The 12,937-nt window shown below is 36.6% G+C and overlaps 8 protein-coding genes across 8 annotated transcripts; 5 read left to right on the forward strand and 3 right to left on the reverse strand.

The window, feature by feature from the left end:
• Positions 1-301: 301 nt before the first annotated feature.
• On the forward strand, positions 302-2,268 carry EV154DRAFT_409832 (uncharacterized protein; the record flags this gene model as incomplete). The annotated part of the gene is made up of 5 exons (XM_051595364.1): positions 302-460; positions 557-659; positions 726-832; positions 908-1,096; positions 1,162-2,268. 5 exons carry the CDS (start codon positions 302-304, stop codon positions 2,266-2,268), a joined length of 1,665 nt encoding a protein of 554 aa, XP_051463758.1.
• EV154DRAFT_3985 (uncharacterized protein) lies at positions 1,977-3,432 on the forward strand. Its single transcript, XM_051595234.1, has 3 exons — positions 1,977-2,574; positions 2,637-3,141; positions 3,207-3,432. The coding sequence occupies exons 1-3, from the start codon at positions 2,404-2,406 to the stop codon at positions 3,308-3,310; spliced, it is 780 nt and encodes a 259-aa protein (XP_051463759.1). The 5' UTR covers positions 1,977-2,403; the 3' UTR covers positions 3,311-3,432.
• Positions 3,339-5,399, reverse strand: EV154DRAFT_3967 (acyl-CoA N-acyltransferase). Its single transcript, XM_051595193.1, has 5 exons — positions 4,826-5,399; positions 4,641-4,768; positions 4,196-4,569; positions 3,674-4,139; positions 3,339-3,620 (listed from the first exon to the last, which is right to left on the reverse strand). The coding sequence occupies exons 1-5, from the start codon at positions 4,920-4,922 to the stop codon at positions 3,519-3,521; spliced, it is 1,167 nt and encodes a 388-aa protein (XP_051463760.1). The 5' UTR covers positions 4,923-5,399; the 3' UTR covers positions 3,339-3,518.
• A 746-nt stretch (positions 5,400-6,145) lies between these two features.
• Positions 6,146-7,053, forward strand: EV154DRAFT_433595 (Fcf2 pre-rRNA processing-domain-containing protein). Its single transcript, XM_051596737.1, has 2 exons — positions 6,146-6,522; positions 6,589-7,053. The coding sequence occupies exons 1-2, from the start codon at positions 6,328-6,330 to the stop codon at positions 6,958-6,960; spliced, it is 567 nt and encodes a 188-aa protein (XP_051463761.1). The 5' UTR covers positions 6,146-6,327; the 3' UTR covers positions 6,961-7,053.
• Positions 7,054-7,134: 81 nt separating this feature from the next.
• On the reverse strand, positions 7,135-8,286 carry EV154DRAFT_597715 (uncharacterized protein; the record flags this gene model as incomplete). The annotated part of the gene is made up of 1 exon (XM_051607006.1): positions 7,135-8,286. The coding sequence occupies one exon, from the start codon at positions 8,284-8,286 to the stop codon at positions 7,135-7,137; it is 1,152 nt and encodes a 383-aa protein (XP_051463762.1).
• A 177-nt stretch (positions 8,287-8,463) lies between these two features.
• EV154DRAFT_489748 (RraA-like protein) lies at positions 8,464-9,481 on the forward strand. The gene is made up of 5 exons (XM_051599336.1): positions 8,464-8,584; positions 8,651-8,776; positions 8,836-8,883; positions 8,942-8,990; positions 9,053-9,481. Exons 1-5 carry the CDS (start codon positions 8,540-8,542, stop codon positions 9,442-9,444), a joined length of 660 nt encoding a protein of 219 aa, XP_051463763.1. The 5' UTR covers positions 8,464-8,539; the 3' UTR covers positions 9,445-9,481.
• EV154DRAFT_433599 (uncharacterized protein) lies at positions 9,482-10,370 on the reverse strand. Its single transcript, XM_051596738.1, has 2 exons — positions 10,284-10,370; positions 9,482-10,220 (listed from the first exon to the last, which is right to left on the reverse strand). Exons 1-2 carry the CDS (start codon positions 10,288-10,290, stop codon positions 9,601-9,603), a joined length of 627 nt encoding a protein of 208 aa, XP_051463764.1. The 5' UTR covers positions 10,291-10,370; the 3' UTR covers positions 9,482-9,600.
• Positions 10,371-11,725: 1,355 nt separating this feature from the next.
• On the forward strand, positions 11,726-12,914 carry EV154DRAFT_489752 (uncharacterized protein). The gene has a single exon (XM_051599337.1). The coding sequence runs from the start codon at positions 11,753-11,755 to the stop codon at positions 12,890-12,892; it is 1,140 nt and encodes a 379-aa protein (XP_051463765.1). The 5' UTR covers positions 11,726-11,752; the 3' UTR covers positions 12,893-12,914.
• The last annotated feature ends 23 nt before the right edge of the window (positions 12,915-12,937 follow it).

Genomic DNA, 12,937 nt, shown 5'->3' on the forward strand with positions numbered 1-12,937 from the left:
GGAACAAGTTACATGAACAGCTGGAATCTATTGGTCTCAAGAGAGAGATTAAGGTGGTAGTCGATTATAACCAAATTGTCATTCGATTGATAGGTCCTGTTGACAAGGTCGAATTAGCGCGTATAGATGTTCTGGTCTTTTTCGATCATTTAGTAAGTTTTATACATTTATAGACAATACAATCTCTTAATATTTTATTTTATTATTGCTACAGTTGGGTTTGCAGTGTCAGAGTATCCGGATGCCCTTGTACACGTTAAACATATTAGCCAGTCGAAGACACGGATACCTTTTATCAATTATGGAAGAGACAGGCTCTAATATTTACTTGCCATCGCCATGGTCTAAAATTACTCAGCCATCTGTTGCTGAATCTGAAAGTATCATTCATGTTACCGGTAACACAATAGAAGAAGTACAAAAGGCTACTTCTCTACTTAAAAAGATGCTTCCACAAAAGGTATGTCATATACACACATCCTTATTTACTTTTTTTTAATTTTTTTTTCTTTATTTTTTTTTTTTTTTTTTTTTTTTTTTATTTTTTTTTGCGTAGATCAAACTGATGTGTAACTCCCAATCTGTACTAAACCCCCGAAAAAGGGATTGGTTACTCTTGTACAAGAAGCAAGACTTGACAAAAATAATGAGAGATAATGGTAAGCTTAGCTATTTACTGTATTCTTTTTTTAGTGTTTAATAATTATTTTTTTGCTATAAATAAGGTTCATACATATCCTTTTCAACCTTTGGTTCCGAAAAGAGTCAAATACAGGTGTACGCCGAAAATAACATTAATGTCGAAAGAACACTCCGATCCCTAAACTATCTGGTAATAATAACAAAATTTTTTTTTTTTTTTTTTTTTTTTTTTTTTTAGTTAATATGTTTGCTGACCTTTATTTAGACAAGTCATATATTCCAAGCAATGATTTACGTGAACACAGTTCAGTCAGCGGATTTAGTTGCACGCTTGTCACAGGATTCTGGAGCGGAAGTCATTTATCGTACAGACGTAAATCAATTTGAAATTACAGGATCTAAGGAACAAATTCAATCTGCCGTTCAAATTATACGTGGACTACCAATTTCGCAAGTAAGTGTGTGTGTGTGTGTGTGTGCAACACTTTTAAATTGTATCACTCACTTTTATATTATTAGGAACAACATAAATCAGTGATTTTTTCGATTGAATTAGCATTGGACCAACGAGAATTTATTAGTGGGAAAAAGAACGGCAAGATCAATAAGATTATGAAGTCGTGTGACGCTGAAATTCAGTTTGAAGCATTTAATGACTTTAACTTTATAATCACCATTGAAAGCGAAGATTTCTTTAAAGCAAAAGATGGATTGGATTCATTGCAGAATGAATTACCTGCAGAAATTTCATTCTTTGTGCCAGAGATTTGTCATCGTCGTATCATTGGTGTAGCAGGTAAAAATATTCAACGTGTCATGAAACAATACGGTGTTTACGTCAAATTCTCAAGCAATGACGAACTGGCCACGTTTGGTGGCTATTTTGAAAATGAGCATAATGTGGTAGCAAGAACACCCGAGAAAAATATTCACAGTCTTCAAAAGTTAAAAGCAGCCGTCATGGAGTTTATTACTTTTCAAAAGGACCGTGATTATGTGTCTAGGTCAGAGTATGTTCCCACCTATGCACAAAGAAATATTTTTTACCTGAATGGAAAATACCTGCGTGATAAAGGAAGATTGTACAACTCTAAAATTATCTGGCCCGAAAGAAATGGTACAGACCATGTGCTCATCATTGGTCCGCAGTCTCATATTGAAGAAATGCAGTCCAGAGTACAAAGTTTGTTACCGCAGTTTATTGATATTCAAGTCCCTGCTTCCGTCGTCCTGGAAACCATTCTCGAATCACCCCAAATTGAAGATTTACAAGACAAAATCTACACCAAAACGGCTGTCTTTTTGATTTTACCGGAAACACTTGTCACCACCCATTCAACCACAGAAGATGCTGTCTTGAAGATTCAAGGCAGAAACACAAGCATTTCCTTGTTTGCTGCCAACGACTGTCGTGTATTGACTTTCAAACTTTGCTTTGATACCAATTCAAAGAATGCTCTTTCCAAGGCACGCCATATGTTTGATGCTTTCATGGATAGTCGCTCTGTCCCTGTAGATGATACTTTACATAACAATACTTTTAACGGCTCTCCTAGTCCCGAAGATATACGTCACATCAGTCCTTCTGTGATGCATCACATCGATCACCCTGAATCATGTATGTAAAACAAAAAAAAAATATTACGCACGCACGCACACGCACACACATACGCATGCACACATTTAATTTCCCTATTAGTAACTGACTCTCTTTTTATAGATGAAGGTGGTCATACCAAAAATAACAATGTAACGGAATTAATGGAACCTCGTCGTAGTAATAATCCTCATTTCTTTCAACAAACCCCTAAAAAGTCTTTGTCGCATTCCAAGCAAGATGCCATTCATTTCTTTGGTAACTCCAAGAGAAATTTCGAGCAACCTTCCAACGACGAATTCAATGTTTGGTCCGAAAATCCTATTAGCCATGAGGTAATTTTTTTTATATGGATGCATTTCGCACTCTTACTAATAATTGACGCATCAATATATAGAGTCAAAAGAATATGAGTAACTTTGAATCACATAATGATATGAGTTTTCGTGCGAGATCAAGCAGAAATACTGGGACTTACGAAGGGTCTAAATCACAACAATTTTACTACCCACGACCCGAGTTGAAGCCCAACTTTTCGACTTCTTCTGCCAGTAACCGATTTGCGAATAATACGACGAACGATTTAAACTATAACATGAACAATAATTATTACCAAATTGGTCAGCATGGAGACTACCTTCCTTCGCCTTCTTCCTCTACATCTGGAAGCGATAATCCATTTGCCCCCATTGGTTACTCGAGACAAAGAAGTACCTCCTTATTACCCACGATTGGAAGTCATCATATCAGCACCAGTAGCCATCTTGTTAATAATAATGAAATGAAGAACACAAATTCATTCAGTGCCTATCCTTTGTATGTACCTTCTTCTTCCAGAGTCAGCGTTGCCACCCCTAATGATTATTATATGATGAATTCCCGATTATATCCTCTAGAAAGCAGTAAGTTTATTATTTGAAAATATGTATATATATTTTTCTTTTATCTTACCAAAAAAAAACAACAGGAAAAAACCCCTCTAGCTCACTCAGCACACCAATCCCTGTCGCCGTCAATAGCAATACTGATAACTCGATGCCAAATAATACTCAACGATTCAATTTTTATTGAATGATATAATATACCCAACAATATCTATTTTATATACCTTTTGAAACAAAACAAACAAAAAAACACGACATTTTCTTTTTTTTTTAAAAAACAAAAAAAAACAAAAAAAAAATATATATATATATATATATACACACATATTCAACAACCTCTTATAAACTGTATTATTATATCCCCCTTTTACCCTTATTATTCTCTTTTATTGATATTAAATAATTTCTAAAAGTCTGTGATAATCTTCTTCTACGCCCAAATACGTTTCTTGGAGCTTTTCTTTTCTTTCTTTAGGGTCCATTTCTCGAAGCACATCCTATTTGGAAAAGTGTTAATGGTGAAAGTAATAAGGAAAGGGTTGGAACTTACAAAATTAAAAGAATAAAGTCTTTGTTTCACTTGCAATCGATAGTCCTTGTATTCTACTGGATTCATCTTATTGATATTGGACAGCAAGTACATTTCAATGCATCGTTGTGTCTGTCGATTGGTTAATTTGTACTGGGTGCATAATTGAGAAATACGATCCGCAGACACGGGTGCTTTTAAGCCGCCTTCAAAAGCACCATGATTTAAGAGGTATCGAATATCATTTTTGTCTCTCATATCTGAAAATTCTTCATTGGGATCCTCCACCGTGATTTCACAAATCTCGGGCCTTGCTTTGAAAATATCGTAGATTGTCTGGTATAATTTACTACCGTGACCTCGCTTCTTATAAGGTGGGAGCATTAAAAATTGACTAATTCTCATTCTCGTGTTTTCAGGCCAGCAGTAAAAAGGATAGGTTGTGCAGTATCCCATAAAATGATATACGTTTTCATCGCGTCTAAAACTGCAAATACATGTGAGATATATTATAGAGAGAGATATTATAAATGTATGCTTTACGAGGTGTAAATCTCCCACTTGTCATCATCATCTTCAATGAAACTAGATCCTTCAATAAATAACAAGACAAATAACTGCATACGGCTATGATATTCTCTAAACTTGGCACTTGAAAAGGAGGACTTGTATATTTCGAAATGCTGTGTAATACCATCAATCTCTCGTGTATATTCACTGATTTTCTCGCCTAGAGGTTTAAAGGACTCTGCGTCAGTCTTCACTGCATCCATAAATCGGTCGTGATCTGTAAGATATCCTCGGTGTAAATACTCGGATAATGTGTCAAATACATTGTCCACGTCTTTTTCGGGTATGTATTTTTGGGAATAGTCAACTCTGAGTAAAGTGGTTAATCCACCACTTGTATAATCAAGCTAATATAAACAATTGTTTTTTTAAAATAAAAACAAAGAATCAAACATATTTACAACAAGCCATGGTTTACCTTGATGGACAGATCCTTGTAGCCAAAAGCAGTTTCATGATCTCCAAAAATAGGATAGGTGAATTCAGGTTGAAAAGTTATGTACTTGGCTTGATCAGTTGAATCACTGTCTCCCTTTTGTTCCTCGACTAGAATTACCACCATGAGTTTTCTCTTATATTTTTATTTTATTTTCTTTTCTTTACCTAGGCTAATGTGGGTGCATTCGGTTGTGTTGGTGGCCCAATCAGCAAAATCAGGGACTTTTAACAAGCATGGGTGAGGTTGGGTTTGAGGTTCCATATAAAGTTTTCGTTGTTAAAAAGAAGAAAAAAAAAGAGTTAATTCGCGATTTGCAATTCTTTTTTTGTGTGTGACATGCCTGGAAAAAAAAGTTTTTTTAGACGCAGCTTACATCCCAGTGCTTCCCTTTGTCCCAGCAGACATTGTACAAGTGTACGCTAAGTCCTAGCTTAATATATCAAATACCACTGTGAATCACTTTATAAATGATAGATAATTGACCTGCTCATATTCTCGTCCTTCGGATGAAGGATAGTGTATATCTTTCATTGCTGATACTCACTATGATGTCCCTTACTGGAACTAGAACTAGCAAGTTTTACAACAATGAAGGACAACCCTTACTTGGGTTATAGTTTTTATAACACAGAATGCTCTTCCAACCCAAGTTAGCGACACCTGCTTAGATGCTGCTACCGATGCGTGGGTAAGTAAATGTCATTTCCTGATATTTTATGTGTATCATCCCAATAACAATAGTAATATAATCTCTCTAAATGTCAAGGGAAAGGAAAATATGCTGAAAACACGTTTATTTTAGATGCATTTTTGACTTGAATGTCATTGTTTTTTTTGTCCACATACAATTTAAAACCCAGCGCATATTAATTTTTTTAAAGCAGGGCAAGAGAGATGAACATGGGGGAAAAGCTCTCACAATTTTTTTTTCATTTTCATTTTTTTTTTTTTTTTTTTTTTTTTAAAAAAATAATAAAGATCTCGGCTCCTTTTTGACTTTCCGAGACATGTTGAGATTATTCACGAAAAGCTTCGAAAGTGCCTTAAAGAAAAAAAAAATGGAAAGAAAGAAAAGCGTCCCTTTTATAGATGATAAACAAGAGGTGACTGTTTATGCTCGTTGCCTAGTGACAAGTTTTAAATTTTTAATTTTTTTTTTTCAGCCACTCCTTTTGATTTATTAATTTTCTTCTGCTCTTACTCTAAACAATAAAAGATGACGGAAAGACTTACACGTGCCCAACGCAGACAAATCGAAAATAAAACACACCAAAAGATCGATTTAGATAATTTGGCTCAGTATGAAGTGACTGAAGGAAAAATGACACCGATTGGTGCCGAAGCTCAGTTGGAAAACGGCGATGAAAATGTAGAGGATGCTGAAGAAGCCCAAGTACAAGAAGAGAAAAGGGAAAGCTCTAAAGAAGAAAGCAGCGTTGAAGAGAGTGCTGATGAGGAGAGTGCTGATGAGGAGAGTGCTGATGAGGAGAGTGTTGATGAGGAGAGTGCTGATGAGGAGAGTGCTGATGAGGAAGAGAGTGCCGATGAGGAAGTGAGCGATGATGAGGATCTTGATGCCCTTTTAGACAAGGCTCAAGAAGCGCTTCAACAACAACATACTCCCGAAATCCAACTTGATGAAGCTAAAAAAGCTATTAACACAAGAATGTCTAAGATGAATATTGGCATTTCTGTAGACAAGGAGCTTTACTTTCAAACACAGAATGGTCGACCCAAGTTGGTTGCAGAGGCAGTGGAGTTAGTTGACAAAGACGGAAAAGCATCCAAACATGCTACTGTAGTCTTGACTGCTTCCAAAGACGATGACGCCAAGCGACTTAGCAAAAAGCAACGCCAACTTGTAAGTGCATAAATACATAGATTTTTTTTTACAAGATATTAAAAAAAAGACAATTTAAAATTGTAGGAAAGAGAAAAGACAACAGGATCAGCATGGTTTGATATGCCCAAGGCAGAAATGACACCCGAGATCAAGCGTGATTTACAAATTCTCAAGATGCGTCATATTTTGGATCGTAAGAGACATTATAAGAAGATGGGTAATCGTCCTGATCCCAAGTATTTTCAGATCGGTACGATTATTGAAAGTCCAACTGAATTCTTCTCGGCTCGATTAAATAAGAAGGATCGTAAACAGACCATTGTAGAGGAATTAATGGCTAATGATGATCAAAAGATGTATTATAAGCGCAAGTATAACGAAGTGCAAGAAAGAACCAACAGTGGAGGAAAGAAACATTTCAAGAAACTCAAGGCTCAAAGACAATGGGCTAAATAGAATACAACAAAGAACAACAAAAACCAGCATACCACATTATCACCTTTCATTTTTTTGTCTTTTTTTTTTCAATTGTATAGTTTTTCTTTTAATAAAAAAAAAAAAAAAAAAAAAAAAAAAAAAAAAAGAAAAAAAAAGTAATAGCAATAGTAATAAATAATAGTTTCTTTCTAATTAGTTAGCAATAACGGCACGGATACTTCCAGATTGAGCTTGTCGTACACCTGCACTCCCTGCAGCCTTGACAGCAGCTACGAGGACCACCACAGAGACAATGACCGAGAAGTAAATGGAAGCCAATCTACATTTTCTTTGCCAAACCAAATTTGTTGGATCTTTTAAATTCCTTCTTGCAGCACGAATATAATAACTTCCATAAAACCATAGTAATGGACATAGGAAACCAAACCAAAATAGTCGTTTTTCTGTCCAAAATCGATTCATATTTTTTTCGTCTGAACAAGTTTCTGGATCCTTCATCATGGCTTGTGTTGTCACGGGTGTTTCTTCTTCCATCATATATTGACTAACATCCTGTTTCTTGGTAATGATCATGTCTAGTAAAGATCGCTTAGCAATCCTTGGTGGTAACGATGATGTGGGAGATGGTTGGGAATCAGCTCGGATATTCTTGAGCATGTCAAAGTAATAACCTTGATCTTCTACTGTTATCTCGTTTTTTAATTCTTGGGATAACACAGGGGAAGGTTTTAGTGGAGGTGAAGGCAAGATGGTTGGAATAGTGGGCTCTACATCAGATACAACTGTATCTGACTCTGGAGCAAATGCACGAGCATGCATGACACGGTAAGCAACGCGAGCAGCAGCAGCTGGTAAATTAGAAGGGTTCCAAGCCAAATATTCTAATTCACCCTTCTTGTGCTTGAACGTACTAAGTGGATGAAAGATGGCTTCCCAGGTTTCATCTGTGATAGTTTCTGTGTCAAAAGAAGTCATGCTTGTCGCTAATTCGGGGTCTCGTTCATATAACCAAGCGGGCGGTGGTGCTTTTTCATCGTTGCCGATACTCTCTTGTGCAGGCTCGTATAGTTCAGATGGTAAAATCACAGGTGGAGGCAGTGTAGGTGTAGAAGGAGCTTCTTGTAAGCATAACCGTAACGGATCTTGGTCCCAATCTATGGTTTCTTCCTGTGGTTCTTCTACAACTTTTTCTTCTTCTTCCTCTTCTTCCTCCATGCGAATTGATATCTTTCTTGTTTCATGGGCTTGCTCAGTATTATAGTAACGCTGTAAAGAAATGATGGGATTGACACCCGTTTTTTCCACAAAGAGTAGTCCTCCTCCTTGATGCTTTGATGAGAACATTTAATTGATAAATAAGATGAAGAAAAAAAGTGGGTAAAAGAGAGTGGTTTTCAACCTTTGGGTTTACGAGACCTTTAAAAAAGTGAGCTTGTTTTTTCCATGCAACGGTTGACATATTGGAAAAACAAACATTGATTTCAAAATGAACCTTATTTGTGTGTGAACATAAAAAAAAAACCTCCAATCACATGACTCTTCAGGCACACTGGGTGAGAGTGTTTTTATTTTGGGTTTTATTTTGGGTTTTTTCTCTATGGATAGTACACTTTTAGCATTGAAAAAATATTCCACTTGCGAGGTAAGAAGCAAATAGTTTACTCTCTTTCTCTTCATGAGGGAAAAAAACTAACCAGAAAGAAAACAGATTGCAGATGCACTCTTGAAATTAGGTCAAGGGCCTTGGGCAGGATATATTCCTGATATTGAGTTATGGTCACCCAAGTACTGTGAAGGAGACACGCGTATTGTCGGACCTGCCTTTACGGTGAAGGTAAGCTCGCTGAGAGCATGAAAACAACATGGGAAACACTCATTGTAACAAAAACACAGATGGTTGAAAAAAGCGATACTTGTGCACCAACACCTTCAGAGCATTTTGTAAGTGTATTATCTGCCCAATTAAAGTAAGTGAAAGTCTGACAAAAATACATAATAGGTGGATGCGGCGCATGAAGGAAGCATTATAGTGATTTCGGCACCATCAGGTAAAAAAAGAACAGAAAAGAAAAGTGATAATCAACAAGAAGACTAAAAAGAAGATATGTAGATGTGAAAAACGCAGTTTGGGGAGGCTTAATGTCGGCCGGAGCGCAAAGTAGAGGTGTACAGGGAGTGATTATTGATGGTCGGGTACGCGATCTTGGTGAACAGCGCGATATGCAATTCCCCGTGTTTGCTCGGTCACACTCTATTTTGCCACAAAACGCCTTTGTACGACCTTCCGAAATCCAGGTTCCAATCACACTTGGCCCAACCTCTGTTCTACCTGGTGATATCATGGTGGCCGATCTGGACGGTGTGATTTGTATTCCAAAAAAGCTTGTGGGAGACGTCATTTGTAACTGTGAGAAATATGTTGCCATCGACGATCAATGTATGAAGGCTCTCAAAGAAGGTCATGGTGTACGAGAAACCTTTAAAAAGTATCGAGGAAATTGAAGTTTTATTATCATAAAAATACAAACAAAAAAAAGTAAAAGGCATAATATATATATTGGAGTTTTGATGGGGGAATATAAAGTGGTGATAAAAAGGGATAGAAAAAAAAAGTAATACAGAAAAGAAAGAGAAGCATAAGAATAAGGGTGGGGGTATTTACAGATTGTAATAAGGTTGTCTTGTTATCGCGGGTAAGGAAATGCGAGAGATCAATTGATCTTCTTCATCGGAAGAAGAATCACAGCTACTGCTATTCTGTATATCTGCATAATGATAATTGTTCATGGGATAAATGATGTCAGTTGACCAACTGTTTGTCATTAACGGTGGTAGTGCCAAACAGGCTGCAATAGGTTGATGTTGTTGATGTTGAAAGTGTGAGTGGAGTGGGCTAGATGGACTGGCTGATGAAGAAGAAGATGTGGATAGTGAACATGTCATGACGGGTGAGCCTGCTTCCGAGCTTTGTTTACGTGATTTACGAATACCTTGCAATGTTCTGTATCTGTTAAAGCAGGTGGCTCGTTTGCGATGAGGTAACAGATCGGATATTTGACCCCATGTTAATCGTTGAGCAACACCATTGCGGATGATATTGTCTTCGTATTCTGAGAATCGACTTCTGGGTTTACCCACTCCTCCACCAAGATGATCATCTTCCATCATTTGCTGCTGCTGATGATTTTGTTGTTTTTGTCGGTTATGAACAGGCAGAACGGGGCTGGAAACACATCTTGAACGATGACCATGAGTTACAGGATTAAGTAAAGCAGAGACTAGTAAGTATATCGTTAGTTACAATCCATATGTTCCATCAAAAATGTATATATATATATTACCATTCATGTTTAAAAAGAAGAAGAAGAAGAAAAAAGGTAGTGAAGAAGAAAGTTAAAATATTCTGTTGAACACTCTTTTTATAAAGGAAAAAAAAAAAGGTCTTGAAAAGGCAAGTGGAAGCAAAACAAACCATTTTATTTTTTTTAAGAACAACAACAACAACAACAACAATAATAATAATAATAATAACAACAACAACAAAAATAATGAACCTTTTAAAGTTCTTATTTATTCTCTTCTATTCATTCTTCATTCCCTTTTACTAAAACAAAAGTTGTTTTGCTTTATTTTGGCTGGAGTGTTTTGACTACATAAAACATCATCGGTGCTTGAATAATGCGAGATTATTTTTTTTCAGCCGTCTATTGGACAACAATAAACAAAACAGCTTTGTGGAACTCCGAGTTTGACTGGGCGGAATGAGTTCCGCGTGTATATTATGCGTAGATTGAAGGTTATACAAAAAACGCTTGTAAATCATCTGGATCATCACTGATAGAAAAAAAAGAGTGTATGGAGAACACATTATGTTGTCATATTATGTATTCTGCATAATTTTTTTTTTATTATTACTTGAACTAACCCGTTTGTTGTTTTGATTGTGTTAGAAAACCCAAAAATAATAATAAATGTCGTACAATAAAGGATTGCACCACCATCACTATAGATTTTCTCTTTCTCTTTGATTGACATGAGCCATGTATATATATATTTAAAATTGTTTTTATGCGAATATCAATAGGTAACACAATGTTGCCTATTTGTTCAAAGTGCGCTTTTCGCTTTTTTTTTTTTTATCTATCTCTTTTTTTTTTTTATTGACAACTTGCATTGGGCTGATAAAACTAAAAAAAAAAAGTGTTGTCAATATCATGAGCCTAAAACAATTTTCTTTTTCTTTCTCAGGCGTGTGTATATCAAGGATCACAAAGAAAAAGAAAAATATAAACAAGAAAGTGTGTTTACACAAGACGGCATGCTCGGGGTGAACGTAAAAAGCAAAATATCCGTTGTTAAAAACACTATTTTTTTTCTTCCCCAATTTATACTTTCTGTAACAAACAAAGAGACAACAACAACGCGTCTAAATCAAATATACTTTTCTCTAAACGCGAAAATACATTTTTTTTGTTAGGCAGTGACGTAAAGATGACAATTTGTTACACTTGAGATGTTAAAAAAATGTTGGACACGTCACTGACCCCTTGAAATACAAGAACGGTAACCATGACTATTTTAAGAGGGCGATTGGGGTTACTGCTCACCTTGGACGAGCAAGAGCTGTCTGTGTAACTATGGAAAAGTTTGCATAAAAAAAAAGAAGGGGGCCAAGTCGGTGGATTATCGGGTTTGGGATAACTAAGAGATGGTGCTTTTTTCGGCGGATATTCAAAAAAGCACACACATTTTCTCTTATTATTTTTTTCACCTTTTTTTCTCTTCTTTATTATACAAAAAAAAAAAAGAAATGAAGGACAATAAATTCGTCATGGGAGAAGAGGAAGATACAAATAAGACAACGGCTAGTTCCCACACACATAAAAAACCTACCCGACATCATGTAAAACGACGATCGAGTGGACGAGTGCATGTTGCGAAATTGGCGCCCATGGCCAGAGCCAATAGTGCAGCCCATACGGACTCTGAAGCGGATTTAGTAGACGACACGAGTAGCATTGAGCGACCCGTGATGCGACGCTCTCAATCTCAACGATCGTTACATCGCATGTCCTTTGACAGAAAGGGTTTCACCACTCTCACACCACGTAATAATAAAAAGGCCGCACCTGCTAAAGAAGAAGAAGAAGAAGAAGAAGAGGAAGGTGCTGAAGAAAAGGCCGAGGAAAGTGTGGTAAAGAAAACATGGAGTAACCCAGCTTCATTGACTGACAGAGTGGTGGCTGCCCCCGTTGAACAAACATTGAATGCAACTGCTGATAATTTAGTAGTGCCCAAACAACCCTTGTATACAAAAATCGTGTCTCCCGTCAAGACAGAACCCGTGCTAAAGAAGCAATTGCTTCGCTCACAGTTTATCACCACCGATGCCTCCTCATCATCATCACCATCACTACCACCACCGCAACCACCAGCAGCGCCAATGATAGCAGAAGACAATCTTAGACGAAACTTATCTCGAACACAGCAAAAAGTCATGCTACAACGACAACAAGTATACGAAGAAAATAATAATCGACATGTGCAAAAAGTGAATAAAGAATTAAATCGAGAATATAAATGTATCAGACGATATCAAGATCCGATGAAGGACAGTTTAATTCGATGTTTAGAGAGTTTAATCAAGCAAGAGTCTACAAAAGTCAATCGAAATCCACTACAGCATTCCATGTCTAGTTCAGTGATTCCAGTGATTGCTGCTGCTGCCATGGTGAATCAAGTGGATAACCACAAGAAATCCTATGTACCTCATATGGAACAGAGGCAAATAGCACATCGTCATCACCATCTTAAGTCCATTGCTTTATCACGCCATCCTCATCAACCGTTGGCTTCATCCGTTGACTCCAATTCTAATGATAAACATGTATTGGGCTTTTCATGGAATGCTACCACCGCATTTTTAGACAGGATGTTTAATACGAAATAAAAAAATTATATGTGTGTGTGCGTGTCTGTATATAAAAAAAACATT

The sequence above is a fragment of the Mucor mucedo genome (assembly GCF_025094135.1).
Source record: "Mucor mucedo strain NRRL 3635 chromosome Unknown EV154scaffold_1, whole genome shotgun sequence".
Classification (NCBI taxonomy): Eukaryota; Fungi; Mucoromycota; class Mucoromycetes; order Mucorales; family Mucoraceae; genus Mucor; species Mucor mucedo.

Coding starts and splice junctions, on each gene's coding strand:
- EV154DRAFT_489748 (XM_051599336.1), top strand. CDS start 8,540: ATGGATAGTACACTTTTAGCATTGAAAAAATATTCCACTTGCGAG. Junction 8,585..8,650: donor AAAAATATTCCACTTGCGAG/GTAAGAAGCAAA, acceptor GAAAGAAAACAG/ATTGCAGATGCACTCTTGAA. Junction 8,777..8,835: donor GACCTGCCTTTACGGTGAAG/GTAAGCTCGCTG, acceptor ACAAAAACACAG/ATGGTTGAAAAAAGCGATAC.
- EV154DRAFT_489752 (XM_051599337.1), top strand. CDS start 11,753: ATGAAGGACAATAAATTCGTCATGGGAGAAGAGGAAGATACAAATAAG.
- EV154DRAFT_433595 (XM_051596737.1), top strand. CDS start 6,328: ATGTCTAAGATGAATATTGGCATTTCTGTAGACAAGGAGCTTTACTTT. Junction 6,523..6,588: donor GCAAAAAGCAACGCCAACTT/GTAAGTGCATAA, acceptor TTAAAATTGTAG/GAAAGAGAAAAGACAACAGG.
- EV154DRAFT_3985 (XM_051595234.1), top strand. CDS start 2,404: ATGGAACCTCGTCGTAGTAATAATCCTCATTTCTTTCAACAAACCCCT. Junction 2,575..2,636: donor AAAATCCTATTAGCCATGAG/GTAATTTTTTTT, acceptor ATCAATATATAG/AGTCAAAAGAATATGAGTAA. Junction 3,142..3,206: donor ATTATATCCTCTAGAAAGCA/GTAAGTTTATTA, acceptor AAAAAACAACAG/GAAAAAACCCCTCTAGCTCA.
- EV154DRAFT_3967 (XM_051595193.1), bottom strand. CDS start 4,922: ATGGAACCTCAAACCCAACCTCACCCATGCTTGTTAAAAGTCCCTGAT. Junction 4,769..4,825: donor ATGCACCCACATTAGCCTAG/GTAAAGAAAAGA, acceptor TGGTAATTCTAG/TCGAGGAACAAAAGGGAGAC. Junction 4,140..4,195: donor AAGTGGGAGATTTACACCTC/GTAAAGCATACA, acceptor ATGTATTTGCAG/TTTTAGACGCGATGAAAACG.